The sequence below is a fragment of the Myotis nattereri genome (assembly GCF_964212035.1).
Source record: "Myotis nattereri genome assembly, chromosome: 12".
NCBI lineage: Eukaryota > Metazoa > Chordata > Mammalia > Chiroptera > Vespertilionidae > Myotis > Myotis nattereri.
Window position 1 is genome coordinate 62,451,234 of NC_138087.1, and position 26,413 is coordinate 62,477,646.

General features: G+C 38.1%; 1 protein-coding gene across 1 annotated transcript in view; it reads left to right on the forward strand.

Moving 5' to 3' along the window:
• RAD23B (RAD23 homolog B, nucleotide excision repair protein) overlaps positions 1-20,740 on the forward strand; it is a 44,795-nt gene extending 24,055 nt beyond the window's left edge. The window contains exons 4-10 of the mRNA XM_081104062.1: positions 171-523; positions 4,058-4,113; positions 8,515-8,642; positions 10,647-10,779; positions 12,825-12,952; positions 13,621-13,797; positions 18,339-20,740. Coding sequence (XP_080960188.1) covers positions 171-523; positions 4,058-4,113; positions 8,515-8,642; positions 10,647-10,779; positions 12,825-12,952; positions 13,621-13,797; positions 18,339-18,452 — 1,089 coding nt within the window. The 3' untranslated portion in view covers positions 18,453-20,740. The remainder of the gene's footprint in view (positions 1-170; positions 524-4,057; positions 4,114-8,514; positions 8,643-10,646; positions 10,780-12,824; positions 12,953-13,620; positions 13,798-18,338) is intronic.
• The last annotated feature ends 5,673 nt before the right edge of the window (positions 20,741-26,413 follow it).

Below are 26,413 nucleotides of genomic sequence, written 5' to 3' on the forward strand. Positions count from 1 at the left end.
TCAGAGTCTTAATGTTGACTATTAGGTCACTTTACAAAGTTATTTTCAAGTTACACGTTTGTTATTAGTATTGAGTTTGTAGCATTCTGTAACAATACAGTCTAATTAGAGATCAGGTAATAATGTTGTATTTTATCACCATTCATTGTTTTGCTTTTTAATATGTTTAGCCCAAAGCAGTGACAACACCAGCACCAACAACGACGCAGCAATCAAATCTTACCACCACTACCACAGTTAGTTCCTCCACAGCACCAGCTGTGGCTCAGGTCCCAACCCCCACCCCTGCTTTGGCTCCCACTCCTACTCCCACTCCCACTCTTACTCCTACTCCTACTCCTACTCCCACTCCCACTCCCACTCCCACTCCTACTCCTACTCCTACTCCCACACCTACATCTATCACTCCAGCATCAGCAACAGCATCTTCTGAACCTGCACCTGTTAGTGCCACAAAACAGGAGAACCCTGTAGAACAGTCAGCAGAAACACCAGTGGCTACTAGCCCGACATCAACTGACAGGTGAGGGTTGCTAGAAAATTGTATCTTAAAATATGTTCATAACAAGGTCTTCATGCATGTATTTATTTTTATTCTGTCCAAATTAACTTTTTACTATGTTAAGCTTTTTCTAAACTTTGAACTCTGATAAAAACGGTATCACTTCTGTCTAACTTTCCATATTCCAAATTTTTATATGCTCTGCTTTATTTTTCCAGAGGGAAAAGGAAAGAGGATCAGAGTCATTATTTATTTTGTGTAGAAAAGTTTGGAAATACAAATGACCAAAAAGAAGAACTATAAAATAATAATATGTTATAGCTTGACATATTAGAAATAACTTGCACGAATAGTATGTCCAGTGTGGTCTTTGGAGCTGTTTCTGTTTTGTGGCTTTAGTGCAACTCAGGACCTCAATGGCAGTTGCTAGAGTCCTTGGAATCAGAACCAGTCACAATGGAAAACTGCAGCAATTTACTCGTATTTCCCCAAATTACGCAGCTCAGAGAAGGATGATACAGGAAGGGGAAGAGTGAGAGGAGCTCAGAAATCAGGCTACTCAGCTGTGCTTTAGTCCCTTCATCTGTGCCGTAAAACATTCAGTGGACCTGTGAAGCACAAAACTTAGTGCGAGGATTCTCAGGAGGTATTCTGGTATGAATTTGAAGGGTATAAGAAAGTTTTTTCATCACCACTGACCTGACATTTTATTAATAGAAATTTGTTTCTTAGGTCAGCTTTGTTCTTCAAAAACTATTAAAATGCAAATTCCACTCTTAATTCATTCTCTAATAAGGTTGATAGCTGACTTAGAGAAACTGCACTTGTGCACAAGAACTGTATTGTTTTTAATTGAGGACAAATTTGACCACACTAAATATTCATTAGTAAGGAGATGACTTGATTTGTGACCTGTTCATATTAGAGAACAGCGCTACTCAAAATGCAGCGGTCAGTAGGCAGCATCGGCATCACTGGGAGTTTGTTTAAGTTTAATTCTTAGGCTTCACCTCAGATCTCTAAATCAAAATTATCTGGAGGATGGGCCCAGAAGTCAGTATTTTACCAAGCCTGGTGAATTCTTAGGCTTCCTAAAGTTTGGGAAGCTCTGATATCCAGTACCACGGTCAGTGAAAATATGCAATATATATTTGTATTAAATGAATATGGTTTCAAATATAAAAGCAGATTGCAAAATAATACAGATAATAACCATTAACCAAACATAAGCCACAAATGACATTATGTATTTCTATGGGAGTGCATATTAATGTGTAGAAAAACAGAACCAAAGAGATAATACATTGACTGACAGATAAGTGGTTTCCTCTGCGGATAGGGAGGAAAGAAGTGGTGAGGCGAAGTCAAGAATGAAAAAAGGTGGTTAAATGATACCTCAATCTTAACTATATTGTTTTAAAATAAATTTTAAAACTATGTGCAGCCTGACTGGTGTTGCTCAGTGATATTGACCTATGAACCAGGAGGTCACAGTTCGATTCCTGGTCAGCGCCCATGCTCTGGTAGCAGCTCGATCTTCAGTGGTGGGAGGCAGCCAATCGGTGATTCTCTCTCATCATTGATGTTTGCATCTCTCTCTCTCCCTTCCTCTCTGAAATCAATAAAAATATTTAAAAAAAAATGGAACAATGTGCAAAAAAATAGCACACATTATTCCTTTTTAAAAAATTGTTTATTTAAATCTTCACCCAAGGATATTTTTCCATTGACTTTTAGAGAGAGGGAAAGACGGAGAAACACATCAATTGGTTGCCTCCTACACAATCTCCGACCAGGGCCCGGGACCCATTGGCCTGCTGATGTGCTAGCCATTGAGCAAAACCAGCCAGGGCAGCACACATTATTCTGTAAAAGAACAATAGTGAAGGAAGCTAACCCTACCAGATAGTAAAATGTATTATGTACAGTAACAATTACAACAATTTAGAATGGCTCTTACTAAAAAGACTGCTCAGTGAAATAGTTGTCTTGAAACAGACTAAAATACATAGGGATTTAATATACCATAAAGATGTAATTTCAGACGACTGTGGGAAAAAGGCTGTTGGAATAAATGCCTAGTCTTCTGGAGGGTGGATTACAGACCTTACATTCACAAAAATAAATTAGATGGATAAAGATTGAATGTAAAGGTGAAACCATAAACTGGAAGAGAACATAGGAAAAATAAAAATAACCTTAAAAAGTCATAAAGGGGGAGCAATTAATAAATTTGACTACAGAAAGAATTTAAATGTTGGCAGCCAAACTAAAAATTCCTTAATAAAAGCTGGATTTGGTCAAGTAAATGGAATACTGCATCTGTTGGAAAAACCTGCCATAGTTGTGGTTTTGCTGACATAGAATAATTGTTAAGTTAAATGAAAACACATACAAAAGAGGACACAAGTGATTATTTTATAAAAACTGGTAGTGGTGGTTGTCTCTGGGCAGGGGTTTTGTGCAGAAGAATTAGTTTCTGGGTATATATTTCTTTGGGAAATTTTGCCTTCTACGTTAGTTTCACTGTCTAGTGAATGAAGATACTTTAGAAATTATACCAAAGAATTATAATAATCTTATTGGGTATTACCATCCCAGGCACTCTGCTAAGCACTTTACCAGCAATAACCTTGTACACAACATTTTGGGATATATAGATACTATTGTTGACCTCATTGTATTGATAAACCAAGGCTTAGAAAGTTGAATTCAAACTTAAGTAGTTCCCTTACTTTTGTTATGCTACATACAGAGCTGAAGTATATTGTGTTTGTTTTTAAAATTGGGACAGAGGCATAAGTGTGTGTCGTCTTATCTGTATGTTTTAATCTAAACTGCTAACTGCTACCTTTACCGCTTTTGTAAACTTAGGTTTATTTTTCTTCAGCCTACTCTTCATGGTCTTTCATAATCTTCTTTTTTTTTTTTTTTTGTCTACTTTGTTTTTCAGACTCATCAGCAATTGCCCAACAGAAACTTAGTCCCTTTAAACTGGTTTACTTTCAGTTACAACTTGGATTTAACTCTCTTCTGCATTTTTTGGTTATGCTGTGCCGTGTTCCTTGACTTAGTTAGATGCCTTCTTTTTCCAGTTTTTGTGTTCAAAACTTACCTTTAAGAGCTAACTAAATTCCGCTACGTAAAGACTTTTCCAGGTCTTTCTAGCTTAATGTAGTTCCTATATGTGCTAGTTATCATGTACTTCTTTTGGTATTTCTACTGTGATTTGACTTACAGATTATTTAACTTCTTATGTAAATTCTTTCATGAAATAGTTGTTCATTATCTTTTTTTGTATTCCTTAAATAGTAAGCTATCTGTGAGGATGTTATTTTAAATCTTTGGACATTTAAAATGATGGATTTGCAAAACAGAATGAGTATTAAGATTGAAAGTTCTTCCAAGCCATACACGTTATGGATAAAGCTTTAGGGTTTAGCCAGACTTTTAAGTTTAATTAAAAATCAAAGAATCTCTACAAATTAGACAGTTACTAAACTTTAATAAAAATTTTACATACTTTCTGATATGATTTTCTAAAACCTTTTACAGTACATCAGGAGATTCTTCTCGGTCAAATCTTTTTGAAGATGCAACAAGTGCACTTGGTAAGTATCTACATTGTAAGTAACCATATAAGAGATAGGGAAGAGGTTTAATTTTTATTTCTCTGGATCATGGTAATGTGTTTGTTATGGATGCTTATAATCAAGTTGCTAAATAGTTGATTTAGATAATTTAATTATAGTTACTAATAGCTTTGTAAATTAATGTTTCATACATTGACTCCTTTTTTTTCAAGATGGCTTGTTTTTAAATTTTTCAGTTAGATTTGACATTCAATATTATGTTAGTTTCAGGTGTACAGCATAGTCGCTAGACATTTATATAATTTACAAAGTGATCTCCCCCCAGTAAGTCTTGTACCCACCTAAGTGACCATTTGACAGTTGCTGTGAAGCGCACTGACCACCAGGGTGCAGACGCTAAATGCAGGAGCTGCCCCCTAGTGGTCAGTGCACTCCCACAGCAGCAGGGCCAGGATGGGGAGGGGCAGGGGATGAGCGGGAGCAGCGTGGGGCCCACTCCAGCTCCTCCCTGGCCACCTCCCACTTCACTCACTACTATATCCCTCGGGATGTCGGACTGCTGGTTTCGGCCTGATCCCTGCCCCCTGGTGGTCAGTGGGTGTCATAGTGACTGGTGGAATGGTCGAATGAACGGTCACTTAGCACATTACACTTTTATTATATAGGATGTCCACTCACATCCCCATGACTATTTTGTAACTGCCAATTGTACTTCTTAATTCCTTCACCTTTTGACCCAACCCTTTAATCCCCATCCCATCAGACAACCATCCATTTATTCTCTGGATCTAAGAGCTTGTTTCTGTCTTGCTTGTTCTTTTATTTTGTTTTTCAGATTTCATATCTAAGTGAAATCATATGGAATTTATCTTTTTCTGTTCAACCTATTTCACTTAGCACAATACATTCTAGATCCATTCATGTTGTCAGAAGTATACATTGAATCCTTTAAATTGTACTGTTAGAGTCAAGTATACTTTTTTCCTTAAAGCACATACATTTTATTTTCCAGATGAACTTTAAATGTTATTTTAAAAAAGCTATCGCTTCTCGGCCTTTTGGCTAAGATCAAGTGTAGTATCTGTTCTTATCAGTTTAAAAAAGCTTGACCTGTGTATTATAAAATGTCTTTGAAATGGGTATTAAATGTTACTAAAATCTGTCTGACACTTCATCTTTATTCTCTTCTAGACTTTATTTCAGCTTATAGCCTTGTAGGTTCCCATTTACTAGTATATCTTGTTGCTTATATTGTACTTGCAGTGGAAATGCCTTTTTATTCCAACTTTTAATTTTACCTACTGAATAATGTCTTTCCATCTTTTCTCCATACCCATTCTATCAAAATCAATTTTGTTTTTCCCTTCATTAAACTCCCAACTAGAAAAACTATAATCTCCACCAACTCCTTAGTTTCCAGTTGACTCATGTTTTATTCTGCCATCTGATTCCTCTTTGTTCCCTTCCTTGCTTGTATAATCATCCACATCCTTGGCCCTCTGCCTTTTGGTCTAGTGAGACCAGGATTCTTCTTCCCAAAGTCTCTGCTGCCGTTTATTTGCCTTCCTTTATGTCCTTTCCTTACTGATATATTCTTGAATTATCTGCTTCTAACTGGCCTGTTCTCTGCCATAGTGGACTTTCTAAAAGGTAAATCTAGTAATGTCATTGTTAGTTCATTTCACAGCTCATAGTGACCTAGAAGATAAGTCCAAAGGTTCTTCATCATTACTTCTTTTTATTTTTAATTAAGTATATTGTTATTGATTTGAGAGAGAGAGTAACATCAGTGATGAGAGAGAATCATTGATTGACTGCCTCCTGCACATTCCCTACTGGGGATCGAGCCCACAACCTGGGCCTGGGCATGTGCCCAACCACTTAGCTACCCTGGCTGGGCCATCACTACTACTTTAGCTCTTGTCTTGTGTTATCCATTGTTCCTAATTTTTTTTATGAGTCATTAGCCTTTGTACTTTTTTTCTTTTATTGATTTCAGAGAGGAAGGGAGAGGGAGAAAAATAGAAATATCAGTGATGACCGAAAATCATTGATCAGCTGCCTCCTACATGCCCCTACCAGGGATCGGGTCTGCAACCCAGGCATGTGCCCTTGACCAGAATCGAACCCAGGACCCTTCAGTCCACAGGCCAATGCTCTATCCACTGAGCCAAACCAGCTAGGGCAGCCTTTGTACTTTTAATATTTAAAAAGTATCAAAATGCAACTTGATTAATTAGGAAGCATAATTTTAAGAGACACAGCATGATTAGGTGTAGGGGCTCTAGAGTCTGACTGCTTGTGTTTGTGTCTCTGCACCATGACTTATCAGCTGTCCCGAATGGCATTAATGGGGTCTTTGTTCTCTATTTTCCCAGGCCAGGAAGACTTAAACTTCGTATTTTCTGGTTAGGGAGGAGTGTATAAACCATTTGCTCTCAAGTGTCCTTGGTTAGGTATAATAAGGTCTTGCAATTCACAAGCTGGCTACAAGCTGCCCAAACTGTTTGGCCTTGTTTAATTTTATTATCTCAGTTTCCCCATTGCACTTGCCCTGGGATTTTCCTAGCCTCTTACTATCCTGCCACAATGGGACCTACCAGATGTGCTAATAGATTAGATGTGAAAACAGGGGAAAAGGAATTGAAACCACTGAGGTTTTTGATTCAAGTATTTGGATGGATAGTGGTGCTATTCATTGAAATGGACATCACAGATAATGGGACATACTGAGGGATAATCTAAGTCATGTGTTGGTATTGGTTTAGGAGTGAGTGGAATGTGAGGAAATGGACACAGTATGTGCAGGCACCTATGGCTGTGAATGGGAGAGAACAGACAAATGGACCAGTTCTTGAAAGAGGAATTGAGATATGATGAAGGGAGGCATGTTTTTGTTTTTAGAATGACATTCAAGGGCATAGTTAACTTCTGGTCAGGGTATTTAAGTGGAGAGAGAAGGGTGGAAGATGGACAAGAGAAAATAACCGAAAGACCCGTTCTTTGAGGAGACAAGAAAGGGAATGGTACCCAGAACATGAGTGGAAGAAAAGGTGGCTTAAGTGAGGTAAAAGTGACATACTGAATGATAGGGATTGATTTATTGTACCAGCTTTCTGTGGTGCTTGAAATTCTAACTTTCTAGCTTTTAACCTCCTTACCCCCTCTGCTTTGATAATAAAAGGTGTCAAAGGAAAACTGAACTTATGGCAGAGCTAGTTGCTTGAAATGCTCCTCTTATTTTCAAAGTCACGTCGCTGTCCTGTGTGATCTGCTAATTCTATCCTATATTTGTGCTACATTAATACCCTATATTCTTATTGTACTTATCAAACATATTATATTAGTTTTCTATTGCTACTGTAATAAGTTACCACAAACTTAGTGGTATAAAACAACAGATTTATTATTACTTTATAGTACTATAGGTTAGAAGTCTGACATGGGGCTCACTGGACAAAAACCAAAGGACTAAATTACGGGGCTAAAATCAGGGCTGCGTTATTTTCTGGAAACTCCAGGGGAGGATTTATTCTATGCCCTTTCAGCTTGTAGAGGCTGCCCACATTCCTTGGCTCATAGCCCCTTTGCTCATCATCATCAAAACAGCATAGCATCTCTTATTCTGCCTTTCTCTCCTTTTCTTTACATCTGTTTCTCTGATCCTCTTATCTGCTTCCCTTCTATTTTTAAGGACCCTTGTGTTGGGCCCACTCACATAATCCAAGTTAATTTCCCTATTTAGCTGATAGGCAACCTTTCTTCCCTTTTGACAGGTCCTCTAACATATCCATAGGTTCCGGGCATTGGCATGGGTGGAGAGGCATTATTTACCTAGCACAGTGGTCGGCAAACTCATTAGTCAACAGAGCCAAATATCAACAGTACAACGATTAAAATTTCTTTTGAGAGCCACATTCTTTAAATTTAAACTAAATAGGTAGGTACACTGTTATTAACTTAATTAGGGTACTCCTGACTGACTGGCTCACTCAACTCGTGCATGAATCGCGTGCTCCTCCCCCGCATATCCCTCGGCCTGCCTGCGCTGCTTCTCCCATCCTCCGACCGACTGACACCCCCCACTTCTTCTAACACCACTTCTTCAAAATAGACTTGCCCAGGCGGAAAACCGACTTATGTGCATGGGCCACGAAGTTTCAATCGCATTGTACGTGCGGGCGCGGTATTTTGTGGAAGTTCCACACTCGGGCCAAAGAGCCACATGTGGCTCGCGAGCCGCGGTTTGCCGACCACTGACATAGCACATACATATTGTAGTTCATACTGTTATTCATCTTTATATTCCTAGCACTTTAGTGCCTAAACATTGTATGCATTCAAGAAGTATGGAGAGTGTTTGGCATTAAATATTTTCTTTCTTTTCCCTCCTCCGACCTTGCTCTCAACTTTTTGTAGTGACAGGTCAGTCTTACGAGAATATGGTAACTGAGATCATGTCAATGGGCTATGAACGAGAGCAAGTAATTGCAGCCCTGAGAGCCAGTTTCAACAACCCTGACCGAGCAGTGGAGTATCTTTTAATGGTGAGAAACATTTTACTTCTTCATTCTAGTTTAAGACCAAAATCTCAGAGAAACAAAGATTTAAAGGAACAGTAACAATTCACAGGAGAATAATAATATATGCTAGATAATTTATACCATGCTTTTTCTTAGTATGTTAATGTTTTGTGTTGATAAAATGACCTCTTTAAAAGATTTTGAAAGGATTTTTAGTTACTAAATGGCTGAGTTGTAAAGTTAACTATCCATTTGGAGTAGATCATTCTACCCCAATTATGTCATCCTCAAAGGCTGATAGTTGTGTTTGGGGATATAGAGGAAGATTTCTTTTTTATGTAATCTAATCTAACATTTTAGTAGCTTTTTTTACTGCCAATGTAATCCTAGATGCACTATTTAAAGCAGGAGTTTCAAGTTGTTAGAAGCCTAATTAATTGCTTATATAATTTTTTATTACTGTATGAAATAAATATGTAGAAATTTTAGAAATTAGGAGATTTCACTTAAAACATTCAGATAATCTGATTTACCTGGACAAGTTGAATCACACATTTTTGCAAGAGATTAGGAAAAGTTTTTGATAATAGATCTTTAATTCACTATCTTCCCCTTTCATTCACTGTTACCGGACATAATGTTGTGCATTTAATTTAACATATCATGTTGCTTACGTGGTTCTATTGACATTTGAATTGTTAGCTTGTTTCTAGTTGGTAGCAACTGAGGGAATTTCAAGTAAGTTATTGTCTGTTACTAGCATAAAGGTTTTTGAGAAATAGATTGTTGTGAGCATGGACTGAAACCCTTGATATTTTATGACAATGTCTGTTAGTTTTATAGATGTGGCATAGACTAAAGTAACAGCATAGAATTTTGGAATAACATTAGGTTTTTTTTGTTTGTTTGTTTTTTAGTCTTAGCATTTTATGTTAGAATTGTCTGGTGTTTTGAAGTGTCATCAAAGTATTAATTTGCCCTAAATATCATTCATGATCCTAAACTAACTATGGGAAATGCAGCCCACAGTTTAACCCATTCCTTTCTTTCCAGCTTATACTTCTGTTAGAAACTCCTGTTCAGATAGTAGTTTCCTCAGGAGAGTCATGAGCCAACAAATGCTCTGCTTCCACCAGTTATTTGCATACTCATTTGCATGTGAGATTTGCCAAACCCTTTCTTAGCATATCATTTAATCTTTTGAATGTTCTTTTCCATTGTCCTCTTGATGAGAGTCTTTAAAATGCTAGCAGTTCATTTTATTAATTAGTTTGGAATTGAGGAATCGTATTGATAATCACCATGGGGTGGAGGAGTAACAACTACGTTTCAAGTTCTCAGTAGCTACATATGGCTGGCTAATGGGTATTTTATTGGACAGCAGAGCTATAGAAAATATTTCCATTATCATGGAAAGTTCTGTTGGACAGTGCCATTGCTGCCTTATATTACAGAAATGTAGGTTCTTCTACACAGGGGTTGCCAACCAGTGGTCCACAGACCACTGGTGGTCTGTGAGGTCCGAAAGGCTGGCGACCGCTATTCCGCACCACACTCAGGCCATTTCTAACCTAATTTAAATATATGTAGTTTTCAGGTAAATCTTGATCCTTTGCTCCCTCCCACCCCCATTTACTTATTTATTTTATTTTATTTTATTTTTTTATAGAGAGGAAGGGGGGGTGAGAGAGACATCGATTTGTCATTCCATTTATATATGCATTTATTGATTGCTCCTTGTATGTGCCCTGACTGGGGATTAAACCTGCAACCTTGTGATATCCGATGCTCCAACCCAGCGGTCACCAACCTTTCGGACCTCATGGACCACCAGTGGTCCGAGAGCCACCGGTTGTCGACCGCTACAGTCTAACCAACTGAGCTACCTAGCTAGGGCTTAAGCCTTTACTTTTAATTGAAGCATACAGTTCTTTGATGCTTTTGGAAATTAGACAAGGATATTAAATATATTAGTAAGTCTCTTACTCTGTATGTATAATATTTTAAAGCTTGGAAATTGTATTTTAGGGAATTCCTGGAGACAGAGAAAGTCAGGCTGTGGTTGATCCCCCTCCGGTAGCCACTACTGGGCCTCCTCAGTCTTCAGTGGCTGTAGCTGCAGCAACTACGACAGCAACAACTACAACAACAAGCTCTGGAGGTAAAGTGGAAGCTTTTAGATGGGGAGGAAATGGTTCTAAAATTGTACTGTAAAATAATTTAATCTGAAGTATTTTGAGGTGAGGTTTATTCCCAGAGCATTTGGATAAATCTTAAGGTTCTTTTTATTAAATAATATATTTAATTATTATCATTATTATTTTTTACAGAGAAGAAGGGAGAGGGATAGAGAGTTAGAAACATCGATGAGAGAGAAACATCAATCAGCTGCCTCCTGCACACTCCCTGCTGGGTATGTGCCCAAAACCAAGGTACATGCCCTTGACCGGAATCAAACCTGGGACCCTTGAGTCCTCAGGCCGATGCTCTATCCACTGAGCCAAACCGGTTAGGGCCTAAGATATTCTTGCTTATATTCCGCATCATTGCTGCCATTTTGGTAGAGAGCATATTCTAAGGAAGAGATATTTGCCAGTTTGCATTCCTTGTTATATTCTGAAACCATTGTGAATGGTTTACTCACCATGTCTCTTTCTCTCCTTATAAATGTCATCGAGTATGTATAATTCCAAAACCAGTGGTAGCTTGGTGGTTATTATACAACCAAGGAATTAAAACCTCGAAAGGTTTAAAATCTTGTGTCTCTAGGTGAAAGCAAACTTGAATTCAAGTGTCTACTGGCCAACACTCACATTTCCATTGCCAAAAGTTTGACTACAAAGCAAGGCCTGGAGCCTTTGGTAGGCCCAGGAATTAGTGTTCTCCTTCATTCTTTCTTCTGTGTATTGAGAAAGTATTCAAACTGTTAATTTTGAAGAGGCCATTCTTTAATGCATATTCTAGTTCTAATTATGGCAGTCAGTTCTGGTTGATAAAAATTTCTAAGCACTTTGTGTACAGTCTCCCAGAGGACAGGACAGACTTGTCATTTCTGGAGAATTAGCATGGGAATGGAAAGAGGAGGCACGGCTTTGATTCAGATTGAGGGTGCTGTCCATTCACCAGCAATTATTAAATAACTTAGTTTCTGAGTCTCATTTTCTTCATCTATAAAACTGATCTTACACAAAGAAGAATAAATATCTGTGTTATGTGGTCACTTTAATTTGAATGATTGTCTTGAATTAAAATTTAGGAAATAACATACAAAATATTCTCATTATTCATTAGTAACCTCAAAACAATTCTTTATTTTGTATAGCATAACCAGACAAATACCATCCCCTCCCCCCCCCACACACACACACAAAAGTCACAAATTCTAGATCTTATACCTTATTTGCCATTATTAATATTTATTATTATCAAGGGATCTTGGACGAAAGAGTTCTAAATATTATTACTAGATTGTCTTGTGGCTTATCTCAAGTTTTTATAGATTATAAATATTTAAAATTTGATGGCAGTAAAAAAATCTTCCAACAATAATTCAGTTTGTGTTAATAAAACTCCCATCTGATCTGCAAACCTGAACTCTTTCTTAACTTTTAATTATTAAATACAGGGGTTGGCAAAAGTAGGTTTACAGTGTGAGTATATGAAATATACTCTTATTCTTTTTAAAAATAAATTTTTGTTGATTTCAGAGAGGAAGGAAGAGGGGGAGAGAGATAGAATCATCGATGAGAAGAGAGAATCATTGATCAGCTGCCTCCTGCATACCTCCCACTGGGGATCAAGCCCACAACCTGGGCATGTGCCCTTGACAGGAATCGAAACTTGGAACCCTGATGCTCTGCGCTGAGCCAAACCATCTAGGCCACAGTTTATTCTTGTATTATTATTAATTTGTATTTTTCCATACAAACAATTGTAAACATACTTTTGTCCACCCCTGTTACAAATTTCCCAGGAATTCAGATTGTTTAGGGGGGTTTTTTCTTAGTCCTGCTATATATTTTTCTTAATAACTTTTGAGCAACAGGAACAGCTTTTAGTACTTTTTATTTTTGATAGGGAGCATACAAAGCACACGTCCTCGGTATTATTTGTTCCTTTCAGTGTCTCTGTCTAAATTATGTTTGAACCAATTCTTGGTATAGGTAATGAGTACTTTTGTTTAACAATGTTTTATGTGTATTTTAGGACATCCCCTTGAATTTTTACGGAATCAACCTCAGTTTCAACAGATGAGACAAATTATTCAACAGAATCCTTCCCTGCTTCCAGCATTGCTACAACAGATAGGTCGAGAAAATCCTCAATTACTGCAGGTGACTATGTATCCCTTTTTGAAAAAGACCATCAACACCCCCTTCCCCTCCACCAACTCTAAACCATTCTAAGCTACTTTCAGTAGAATATGCTGCATAGATAGATGTACTAGAAAAAGAGTTGGGGGATGGAGGTTGGGTTAACTTTAGTTGCTCAAATAATAAATTTGGGAAACACCTTATTAAAAAATCTGAGAAACTCTTCAGCAAAGAAACCTTTTAATTTGTCTTTTTTCCCACGCTTATTAGTAGAGCTCCGCCCTTAGGAAACATACTTGGGGCTTAATTAATGCTTAGGTCACAAAGTATTTGAGTTTGGTACATCGTTGTACTGCTTGCTAGTGTGGAAGATATATGTAAGTTCTCTTTCCTCTTACCGTCAGCAAGTGGTTTTTTAGTATTGCTTTTATTTTTTGACAGCATACATTTATGAAAGAGAATTTGAATTCTCTGAATTCTTCACTGTTTATCTCACTCAAAAGAACTGAGCTTCTTTAATAATGTGCAAGGAATCATCATATCCCCATAAAAACGTAATAATCTAGAATCAATCTAAAATACTACAGTTGCAAAAGTTATAGCTTCTCTCTTATTTGTATTTAGAATTCTTTTTTTCCTGAAGATGCTTTATATCAATGTATTATTTTTTTCTGTCCTTCAAATCACAGCAAATTAGCCAACACCAGGAGCATTTTATTCAGATGTTAAATGAACCAGTTCAAGAAGCTGGTGGTCAAGGAGGAGGAGGAGGGGGTGGAGGAGGCAGTGGAGGAATTGCAGAAGCTGGAAGTGGTCACATGAACTACATTCAAGTAACGCCTCAGGAAAAAGAAGCTATAGAAAGGGTGAGTTTAAGTAAAACTAACAATTCAGTTCTTCAGACAAAACAGTCACCTTTCCAATGCTCAGGGTTCACACGGGGCTAGTGGCCACTACATTGAATAGCACTGATCTATTTCCATCACAGGTGGAGTTCTTTTAGAGCGGAATAGAGCATTGCCCCTGGCGGGGATTGCAGGAAAGACAGACTTCTCAGGCCTGCTCTCCCACCTTGTCTTTGGTGAAGCCCAGGGACCAGCAATGAGTACCATTTTAGCATGAAATAGTTGTAAATATATTAAGAAACTAAAAATTTCATTGATGTTTTAAAATTCAGGCAGAAAATGATCTTTAGGAATGTGCCCAATTAAGATGATTCATTTTTAGATTTATATTTCAGATTTCTTAACTTCACTACCTTTACTAAAATCTAAGGGAGATTATATATATATATATATATATATTTTATAAAAAATGGCATACAGTAAATATCAGACCCTGCTATCCTGAATCTCTTCTCATCTTACTAGGGTGACCAGTGTAGGTCATGGCACTGTAATAACCTGGTTTTTATGATACTATGACTAGTCATTCATTCTCTGGCCCCATTGTTAACATTTATAAATAAGGAATCCTAGTACTTGCCTGTTTCACAAGGTGTTCTGAGATGGAAATTCAATATAGTGCATTTTAACTTGGAAAATCATCTGGAAAGTAATTTGTCCTTGTTTATGATACAAACATATCAAGTGTTTAAAGTTTATAATTAGGTATTTCCTAAAAGATACTTTATATATTGGGCTGATATTTTCCCCTCTGAGTAAATGACACCTGCCTCAGTTGTTCCATAGCAACTTTTTTTTGAGGTTAGGGTTATCAGTTCTTTATTTCTGTGTTGGAGAAATTTTCTCTTGTTGCTTGTGCTTTTAATTCATACTAAGAGAGCATTCCTAATACAAAGTTAAAAGATTTACTTTTGTCTTTTTTCTGAAGAGTTTATACTTGTCGAGATTTGTGACCCATTTTGAGTTATTTTTGTTTATGGTAGCTAGCTACATTTTTTTGCATCTGACTATCCAGTTGCCCCAGCACCATTTATTAAAAATACTGCTCTTTCCTCATTAAGTTGTCTTGGCATTCTTATTAACATTAATTGATAATAAATGTGAGGGTTTATTTCTGGGCTCTCAGTTCTGTTCCATTGATCTATATGTTTATTCTGTTAGTACCTTACTCTTTCTCTTTTTTTAATCCTCACCTGAGGATATGTTTGTACTAATTGTTAGAGAGAGAAAGAAACATTGAACGGTTGTGTGCCATATGCACACTACTGGGGATCAAACCCATGACCCTTCAGTGTGCAGACGGTGTTCCAGTCAACTGAGCCACACCAACCAGGGCCTCACTGTCTTGATTACTTACTCTGTTGCTTTGTAGTAAGTTTTGAAATCAGGAAGTGTGAGTGCTCCAATTTTGTATTTCTTAAGATTTCCATATCAATTTTAGGGTCAAGTTGTTCATTTCTGTGCCTTCCCTCTCTCCCTCTCCCCCAAAACTTGCTGGGATTATGATAGATACTGTGTTTTTGTGTAGATCAGTTTGAGGAGTATTGCCATGTTAGTAGTATTAAGTCTTAGCAAGCCATGAACATGGGATTTCTTTCCATTTATTATTAGATTTTCTATATCTTTCAGAAATGTTCTATAGTCTTCAGTTTGTACTTTTTGTATTAAACTTATTCCTAAGTATTTTTATTGTTTGTGATGCTATTATAAGTGTATTTTCTTAATTTCATTTTTGAATTATTCACTGCTAGTTATATAGAAAGACAATTTATTTAATTTTATATCTCCCAACTTTCCTGAACTCATGTATTAATTCTGATCATTTGGGTGTGTTCCGTAGGATTTTCTGTATGAAAGATATCACTTGCAAGTAGCCATGATTTTACTTCTTTTCTAATATAGCTGCATTATTTATTTGTTTTGTATGACTAGTTGCTCTATCTAGAGCCTCCTGTGCATTGTTGAAGAGAAGTGAGGAGACCCAACATTGCTTGTCTTAATCTGCATCTTTAGGGAAAACATTTCAGTCTTTCATTATTAAGTATGATGTTAGCTATGGGTTTTATTAAATTCCTTTTATTGGGTTGAAGAAGTTTCCTTCTACTCCTAGTTTGTTGTGTATTTTTATCACAAAATGGTGTTGGATTCTGCCAAATGCTTTTTGTGTGTTTATTAAGATCATCGTGTAATTTTGTTCCTTTTCCTGTTAATATGCTTTATTATGTTGGTTGATTTTTGTATGTTGGAGCAACCTTGTATTTCTGGGATAAATCCCACTCAGTTATGGTGTACAACCCTTTTTTATGTTGCTAGAGTTAGTCTGCTAGTACTTTGTTGAGTATTTCTGGATCTACATACAAAATATCGGTCTATAGTTTTCTTGTGTCTATGTCTGGTTTTGGTATCAGTGTAATTAAATGAATTTGGGAAATGTTCCCTTATCATCTCTTTAGAAGAGTTTATGAAAAATTGGTGTTAATTTTTCTTTAAATGGTTGATAGAATTCACTAGTAAAGTAATCTGGGCCCAGCTTTTCTTTTTGGGAAATTACTCACTAAATCTCTTTACTTGTTACAGGCCTGTTTGGATTTCCTGTTTCTTCTTGAGCCAATTTTGGTGGTTGTGTTTTTGTTGTTGTTTTTTCTGTTGTCTTTCTAGGAATTGTCTATTTTAATCTGTTATCTAATTTGTTCATAATATTTCCTTATTAATAGTTTTTCTTTCTATAAAAAATAGAAATGTTTTCACATTTTTGATTTTGGTAATTTTAATCCTCAGATTTCTTTTTTTTCCCTGTCAGCTAAAGTTTTGTCAGTATTGTTGATCTAAAGAAAAAACACACACTAACTTTTGGATTTGTTAAGTCTCTCTGTTGTTTTTGTAAGTTTCCATTTTATTTATTTTCTCAGTGATCTTTATTATTTCTCTGCTTGCTTTGAAATTAATTTCTTCCTTTTTTAAATATTTTTTTATTTCACAGAGAGGAAAGGAGAGTTAAAAAGTATTTTCCAATTTCCTTTGTGATTTCTTTTTTGATCCATTGGTTATTTGGGATTTGTTTTAATTTCTACATGTTTATGAATTTTTCAAATTTCCTTCCACTATTGATTTCTAAGTTTATTCCATCGTGGTCAGAGCACATTTTGTATGATTTTAATCCTTTAAAATTCACTGAGGTTTCTTTTATGACCTAACATGGTCTTTGTGGAGAATGTTCATGTGTACTTGAGAAACGTGCAATCTTCTGGTGTTAAATGTTCTGTAAGTGTCCATTAGGTCTAGTTGGTTTATTGTGTTGGTAAGTCCTCGGTTTGCTTTTTTATCCTCTTTTTAGTTGGTGCATCCATTATTGAACGTGGGGATATTGAAGTCTCCAACTATTGTTGAATTGTTTCTCTGTCCCTTCAATTCCGTCAGTTTTTGTTTCATGAATTTTGGAACTTGCTTATATATGTGTATAATGAAGTATTTCTGATGTTTTATCATACTAAAATGTCCTTTGTTATTAGTAGCAATTTTTATCTTAAAGTCTATTTTGTCTGATATTAATATAGCCACTTCAGCTCCATTTTTGTAACTGTGCATTGTATATGTCTTTTTTCATCCTTTTCCTTTCAGTATATTTGTGTCTTTGAATCTAAAGTGTGTATCTTATAGAAGCTTATAGTTGGATTGTTGCCCTCTCTACCTTTTATTTCAGCTAGCCCATCTTTAATCTGAATAAGATCTAGGTAACAAAATCATTTAAAGTTCTTCTCCTTCCACAGATGAATATTCATGCTGAACTGGGACTTGTGCCCAGTTTTTTAAGGTCATTTCTTGATTGGGGCAGTTTAGAAGAAGGTTCTTAACATTGGCTGACAAACTTACAGTATCTAGTGAATGAGATCATTGACCTTAGTTTTTCAGGGCTGTTAAAGCAGTGATTACTGAGTTACAAGTGATTTCTAATAGATTAGGAAAACGAAAGTGTCACCACTTATAATGCTCTAAAAATTAAGCAGATAAGAATAGAACACCATATGTCTTTATCTCAGAAATATTATGTAATATTACTAATAATTGATCACCCCTTTTTCTAGTATGGAGTGTTTCATAAGGCAAGGAGATTGAGAATGATATTTGACCCTAATGAAGGATATGACTTTCTTTACAAATAATTAGGTGAAGTAGTTAAACTTATTTCCATTTGTTCTCATCCATATCGTCACCCCTCAAATACTAAAAGCCATTTAATTTACAAATTTCTTATGTTTAAATCGCCATAGTTAAGCAGCTAATTTTTAGTGTTAATGCCTGTAGTTGTTAGTAAAGTATCTGTTAGTCGAATAGCTTTAACTAGGAACAAATAATTTTGTAGGTGGTTGTTAAAGGAAAGGGTGTAAGTTCCATTTGATCCGTTGGGCTGGATAGGGATGGATTCATGTAGAATTCTCAAGAGCTTTTATGTCTTTTACAATAGTGCTGTGCTGGAATGATACGTTTTCTTTCTTTTCTTCCAGTTAAAGGCATTAGGATTTCCTGAAGGACTTGTGATACAAGCATACTTTGCTTGTGAGAAGAATGAGAACTTGGCTGCCAATTTTCTTCTACAGCAAAACTTTGATGAAGATTGAAAGGGACTTTTTTTTTTTTTTTTTTTTTAATTTCACACTTCACACCAGTGCATTACACTAACTTTGTTCACTGGATTGTCTGGGATGACTTGGGCTCATATCCACAATACCTGTATAAGGTAGTAGATTGTTGGGGGTGGGAGGGAGGGATCTAGGATAAATACAATGCATGTCTGCTTCAATTAGCAGATGCTGCAGATCCACACAGTGTGTAAAATAGACAACCAAAAAGCAGCTTTTGCAGGTCTCTATCTCTTGTATAAAACAGTAGGTAACTTCCTAGGTTTCACTCTTTTTAGTGTACTAGATCCAGAAATTTAGTGTAATGCCCTGCTTTATATTTCTTTGACTTAACATTGGTTTCAGAAAGAATCTTTGCTACCTAGAATCTACAGTCTCTATTTCATGGCAACACTGGATAATGGCTTTATGAAATTGAAACAGATTTGGAACAACTGCGAAGAGATGCCAAATAATTGATGGTTATTGTTGCTGCTCCAAATAAGTATAAAATTAATGTCAAGAAAGCCCATTCTTTCATGTTAAATACTTGGGTTGGGGTGAAGAAGAAGGGGAACCTTTTCTTAAAGTGAAAATACTGCTATTTTAAAATCTCTTGATCAGTGAATGTGAGACCCTTCTGACATGATTTGAGAAGCTGTACAAGTATAGGCAGACTTATTTCCTGTTTACATTTTTTTGGTTTGTTTGGGGAAAATTGGTAGGTGTCTAATTACTGTTTACTTCCTTGTTATATTGCAGTAAAAGTTTTAAAACCACCATTGCATGTTTGCTTTTGATGTGTCCCTTTGTGAAATTAGCACTTTGGGACCAATGGAGAAATGCAGCGCTCACTCTCCTTTGTCCCTTCCCTCAGCAGAACCATGCTTGTCACCAAGTTGTGAGTTCAAACTGTTGCCTTTCTTAAACCCACAAAGGCTGATTCAGTTCAAAATTAATGCAAATGTTTTAAATCTGGGTTTCTGATATTTGTAAGTGTTTTTCCTTATTAGAAAAGAATGTATGGCTGTTAAATAGCTTTCAAAAAGAGAAGGTGGACAGAACTATAATCCAGCATCTTTTATTTGAAAGACTGAGGAAATCTTTTGGAAGGGTTGGGAGTTGAGGCTGGAAAAGTACTTTGGAAAATATACAATCAAGATATCTCGTAGCACATTAAAGGAAAACTCTTAATAGCAATGTTGGCTTTTATTTGGATTTTTTCATCTCAGTTTTTCTTTGGAATCTTCTTCATTGGCATTGTTATTTAATCATAAAGAGGGGGCAGATGTCTACTTGTTCAGTTTTCCAAATTTATTTTCCTGACTATAAACAAGACTTGAAAGAAATTCTTTTTCCACCATCTGATACTGAGTTAAGAAGATGAATTTGCACAGATTTCTCCCTGCGTAATCTCTTGCAATAATCCTTAGCATCGTTTGGTGATGACTTTTAAGCTTTGACATCACGCACTCGTAACCTATCTCATTTGAAAGTAAATGAAATCATGGTTTCTCCCCACAATGTTAAATCATGTGACTTAATCTTCATGTGTTTATTCCGTAAACTCAACAGGCCTTTGGACTTTGTATCACCTGTATGTTTTATACTGAATCATGCAAAATATCTCAGGAGAATAAAATGAGAATTTGTAAATATGTTCCTCTTTCAAGGCAGAGGAGTTGGGAAGAGGGGTGGCATTTCTGGTTGGATCATGGAATACTTTATTTTATGACATTTTATCTGCTACCTGATTGCTCACAGATAGCGAAAACTGGAAAAAGGATTAAAAAACAACAGCAACCTCTTCCTTACTCTGGAAAGTGACAGCAGAAGTTGGTGGCATGGAGCTTTTGTCCTTGGACAACAAAACTACAAATAGTGGGATTAATGATTACCGGAGGACAGTTCAGGCCGTTTTGACCATTCCTTGTTTATCTGCTTAAAGAACCAGACAAAACACTATGAAAGAAATAGGCTTTTTGTGACCTTTTGTTGTCTTTTAATTTGCAAACAGTTTTGGTAAATCTCTTAATGTAAGTGACCTATTTGACTTTGGAATTTCGCATTTGAGGTATGTCATCTATTCCTTGAAATGTTTTTATTGTTTAGTTGCTCTGTGGAAAATGTGAGGAAGCTTACGTTTATATTTGTTAACATCTTACTGCCATCCCCAAGTCAAACATGTCTTTACATTGTTTAAAAAATACTGAAGTGTTCCATCGAATAATTTTTTTCCTGTACTAGAAGGCTAGGATTCTAGACAATTATAAAATATTTTCAATACATCCAACATTGCATTTCTCATTTTTTAAATGATTTTGTCATAAAATCTAAGATTGGAAGTTACCAATGCCTCTGTCACCGATCCTGTTTTCTTCAGTGAATGGTGAAGGCAGCATGTAGAAGGCCAGGCACTAGATCGGTTTTATTGGGTCTCCTGTTTGTTTTCTCAACTAAAGCATCAGTATAGAAATGGGATACCTAATGGAGTGTCAATCAAATTTCATGAGGACTTTAAGAGATTTCATTATCCCCATTTTCCCCATACTTCATGTCTTAAAGCAGCCAGCCTAAGACTGCTACAAAATATTCAACCAAATGCCAGCAGCTTCAGGGAGTAAGGGCTTCCTGACCAAGTCTGCACTTTGGTGAGTTCCCCACCACAAGGCTCATCTGTCTCTTCAGTTGACCTCCCCTGTCCATTTTGTTTCACTTAGTTCTAAGCCATGGGCTGGCAAACTACAGCCCATGAGCCAAACGTGGCTCATAGCTCACTGCCTGTTGAATGTTCTGTACGCTAAGAATGATCTGTCTTTACATTTTTAAATGGCTTAAAATTTCTTTGATATAAAAATTATTCAAATTTCAGTGTCCATAAATAGTTTTTTTAAAAAATATATATATTTTATTGATTTTTTTACAGAGAGGAAGGGAGAGGGATAGAGAGCTAGAAACATTAATCAGCTGCCTCCTGCGCACCCCCCACCAGGGACGTGCCCGCAGTCAAGGTACATGCCCTTGACCGGAATTGAACCTGGGACTCTTCAGTCCACAGGCCGACGCTCTAGCCACTGCGCCAAACTGGTCAGGGCCATAAATACGTTGATTGAAACACGACCATGCTCATTTGTATATATTATCTATAGCTACTTTTGTGCTATTGAGGTTTGATGTTGAATGGTTGGCAACAGAGGCTAAGGCCTACAGAGCCTAAATAACTATTGCCTAGCTCTTTACAGAAAAAGCTTGCCATCCCTGTTCTAAACTGCAGCTAGCCCATCATATGTTAAATTATGTGATGCTTTTTGATCCTTTTTGGCATTCTTGGCCTCTTGACTTCCGGTCTTGGCTTCAGTTTGATGTGTTAGTTACTGTCACAGGTTCTTTCCAGAGGATTGGTACCACCCCGCATCTGCACTGACAAAGGAAGGAACATTGTGTGCCTGGTGTGCTGGCCTATTATGTATGTGGTGTCTTGAAATGATTATTTGCTGTTACTACACTTTCTTGCTCTTACCGGAAGATAATGAAATTCAGACTGTAAAAGCACCTGGCAGAGTGATGAATCAGTCAGAACACAGAAAGCCAGATGAGTCTTTGGGCCTTGGATCAGAGTTGGGGCAGTTTGAACAGCTGGAAAAAGAGTGGGTGGAGCACTAGAGGGATAAGTGTAGCAGTTGGACCTGTTTGGGTGGCAGACTAGTTTCCAGAACTGTGTAGGTAGTGGGGAAGGGCAGGGAGGGAAGGCTTGGACTGCTAGGAAAATGATGCAGCACTGCAATGTTTTGGAAACCTTAGGGACTGCAGTGGTGATAATAGGTTGTAAAAGGCCTTCCCTGTCATGAGGTTAGATTTGGAAAACTGGTCCTCAAGTAGGGCTTTCACTGTGGAGAGGATACTGGGGCACCAAAGAAATACGTGATGACGAACTTGCTTATGTGTCCTGCTGCAGATTCCAAAATGAATGGGAACATGGTCTCTGCTAGGGAGCTTGAAAATACCATTGAATAGTAATGGACCCTTTAATAGAAACCGTGTAACTTGTCTTTTACTAGTACAAATTAGAAAAATAGTCTCCTAGACTCCAGCCTCATGTCTCACACAGTTTTCTGTTCTTGTTGATCTATGTCCTTGTCACCTACTCTTTACATCTGACTCGGGATGAATTGGATAACAGTCCTCTCCAGTTCATGAGATGGTCTTCAGGGCACCTGAGGAACCTGGCCTCAACCCTATCCCCAACCCGCATTATATTGCCCCACCACCACCACCACACCCCACCCCCAGTGTTTTGTACAAGTACTATGTTTGCTGTGATGAAAATGCTGGGAAGCCTATCCTACACATACACTCTCTAGATAGGCCTCCTGCCTGTTACTGCGTCCACACTTAAGCACGCATCTACCATGGCTAGTTACTGCCCACATAGTAGCCACTTTAAGGCACAAAGAATGTTTGGTATGGATCCTGGGTTTGGGTTATTGACAGTTTCTACCCCTATAACAAAGTCCAAAATGATTTCAAAATGTACTTAAAGTTTGGCTATAAATTATAGGAGCCAATCTGGGTTTTATTTGCCTGCAATAGCAGATTAGAAGAACACTGATAGTTAATTCAAAACTGATAGGTTAAAAATTGGATGAGAATGTGTGGGGCTGGTGACACAATGCCTTAGAACAGCTTGGGGTTAGGGTTCTTGTTTTTGAGTGATTTTGTGAACCCTGGAGTGGTTTTTGCAACTTCCTTGAATTTTAGTCTACTTTATGATTTTTTTGTTGTTGTTTTGGGTTGTTTACATATTTCTTTTTGGTCAGGCCTGCTCCTGCTTGTTGATAGCATTTTGACTAATTTTTATATTATCTCCAATTCTAAGCAAATTATCTAAAGGAAAGTTAAATATTTTAACAATTTCATTACTGCTTTAATTATAAAATAGTTATATCATTAACTTTGGTGTTACAACTTTTATAACAGTTTTGCAAAGAACATTTAACAACTTTTTTTTTTTTTAATATATTTTATTGATTTTTTACAGAGAGGAAGGGAGAGAGATAGAGAGTCGGAAACATCGATGAGAGAGAAACATCGATCAGCTGCCTCCTGCACATCTCCTACTGGGGATATACCCGCAACCCAGGTACATGCCCTTGACCGGAATCGAACCTGGGACCTTTCAGTCCGCAGGCCGATGCTCTATCCACTGAGCCAAACCGGTTTCGGCCATTTAACAACTTTTTTATTCTTAATGTCAAACGTACAGAAACGTTGCCGGAACAGTACAAAGAGCTCCCATTTACCATCATCCCTGCCCCAAAACCATTTAAATTTTGCAGTTGACCCAGTAATGCCCTTCATAGCAGAAGGGTCCAATCCAGATTAACACGCTGCATTTAGTTGTCTCCTTCAGCCCGTACTCTTTCTCAGTCCCTCCGTGTTAGGACCATGATGCTTTTCTAAGACTACAAGACAGTTGTCTTATAGGATGCCCCTCCGTTTGCTTGGTGTTGCCTCGTGACTCAAGTTAGACGTGTTTGGAAGGAGTGCCGTAGAAGTGCTGGTGTGCTCTTTCACTGCATCCCGAGGGGACAATGCTCACTGAGTGTTGAAGGAGGGTGGTGTCTGCCAAGCTTCACTGGACAGTCACTGTCTGTCCCTTTGTATGTAATACCTACTTTATGGGGAGATATTCTTATACTATAAATACCTTCTCATCAAAATTGTGCCCATCAGATTTACTATCCACTAATATTTCTTCCCTGGGTTATGATGAAGATGGTTGCCAAGTGGTAATTTTCAGATTACATAATTTCCACTTCTACATTTATTAGTTCATGTTCTGTATTCTGACATTCCTCTCCCCCAATTATAATTTGCTTCTCTATGGATTCAGATTCTCTTTTATTCAATCTTACGTAATCCAATAGGACCATTTTGATGCTCGAATTTTTCCAGATTTTGCCGATGTGTGCATTCTTAAAGCCAGCTCTGTGTTTGGCGTGTTCTCCTGTCATTTTCCAGACCAAGTTTCCAGTCTCCTTGAGTACTTCCTTGCTTTCTGGCATAACAATATATTCCAGGCTCTTGTTCTTTCTGTGCCCCATCCCTGGAAGTCACCATTTCTTCAAGGGGCTCTGGTTCCCTTTCATAGAGATTGTGTTTAGAAACCAAACTTCATGCTACTTGTGCTCATAGCTGCTGGGGTCTCACTGCTCCCAAGCCATCTGTCTAGGCTCATAGAACCTAACGCACACACGTTTACGTCTGTATTTCTGTATCTATATAGTCAAAAACTTGAGTTCACACAGGCACCTTTAATTCTGATCCAACACCAGTGTGCCTGCTTGCTGCCCCTTTCCATGTTTCCAGCCCCTCTCTTGGGCAGTGAGAAACTTGGCTCCCATTGTGCTCATTCCATTTCCTTACTTGTCACCTCCCCTCTGTCACTGATCTTGGGCACTCAGCTGCCTGTCCTGTTTGAGTGCAGAGTTGCTATCCTCTTGGCACTGTCTTCGCACAGCTGAAGTATTAATGCTTTAAATGTTATTTTCACTGGATTTAAATGGAGGTGAAAATGTGTGGAGATTTCTTATGAATTTAGCACTCCAGTAACAGCACCTCTGTACATGAGAGAAGAAGGCCTTACATATTGTCCTGTTGCTGAGCCGCCAGATCGTTCTCTAGATGCCCTGGAGTCTCAGCACGTGGAGTCAAAATGCTGCGTGAGTTTTGCAGGAGGAGCGGACTGGAGGAATGCAGCCTGCACACGAGACTATTTGTGGTTCCCCCAGAACCATGCACGTGCTGCTTCCCTGGTTCATACATTCAGCAAGTAGTGAGCAGCCTGGTTTTCTTCCCTGTAAGGTGGAGCCTGCCTTTAACTTTGGCTGCTGATGGGGGTCAGGTGAGTGGCTTGGAGACCATGTCTGCCCCGGCCAGCTTTGTTGTGGCTGCTGACTGCTGCCCGGAAGTGAGTCGCAGAGTGCTCTGCCCTCCAGGGATGAGAAGGTTGCCCCTAGAGGACTGGGGTCGCGGGCAGCCTGCTTGATCTCTGAGTGCCTTTGTTCTCCCTGCCTCAGCACTCAGTGCTCCCAAGAAACGCTGGGCTCCCACTCCGCTGGGCAGCACAGCGCAAACACTAGACATTTTAGGCACCGATTTTCATTTCTGTGAACTGTTTCTGAGCAATGCTGGATCTTTTCCTGTCAGATCCCAGCAGACCGGCCTCTCAAAATGCCCACTGTTCCTTTCACCCATCCCACGGGACTGCTTTCTGCTGACGGTCGTTCCCATCTGCCAGAGGCACAGGAACGCAGCTGTGGAGGGGCTGTGGGCGCCTTTCAGTGACGGAGCACCGTCCTCTCATGCCCGATCTCTAGCCCCACTTGAACCCTTCTAGTGACGTGCGCTCACTGCTGCCGGCTCAGGCTTCTTATATTTCAGACACTCCAGAGATGGTCAGGTTCTCCTCCCCTCTGCCTCCATAGGCCATCTTCAGACCCTAATTCACTTTGGGGTCAGTCTAAGCCAATTGTCAGCCTTTCAGGTCTTCAAGAAGAGTGATTGTATATCTCCCTGACCACCTCCCCTCTGGCCAAGTCTTCTCAATACTAAAAAGAAATCTCTCACTTGGAATGAGTTATGTCAAGTCCCTTCCCCATCCTGATGAACACAGTACTTAAGGGAGGGTCTGAGTAGTATGAACTATAGGAGCTCTCACCTTCCTTGTTCTGTGCCTGATACCTCTATTGATGCAGCCTAAATTTGAGCTTGCTTGTTTGATAGCCACATTACCCTGTGGCTGTGGATTGGGCAGCTGTGCTAATGTACCAGAGTTTTTAGGTGCCCATGCATTTGGAGTCCACATCTGATCCATGTTACAAAAGCAAAAGCAGCCTACCCCAGACTCACATGTACCTCCCAGCTATGAGCTAGTGCTGTTTTTACAAAGTCCTCTTCTG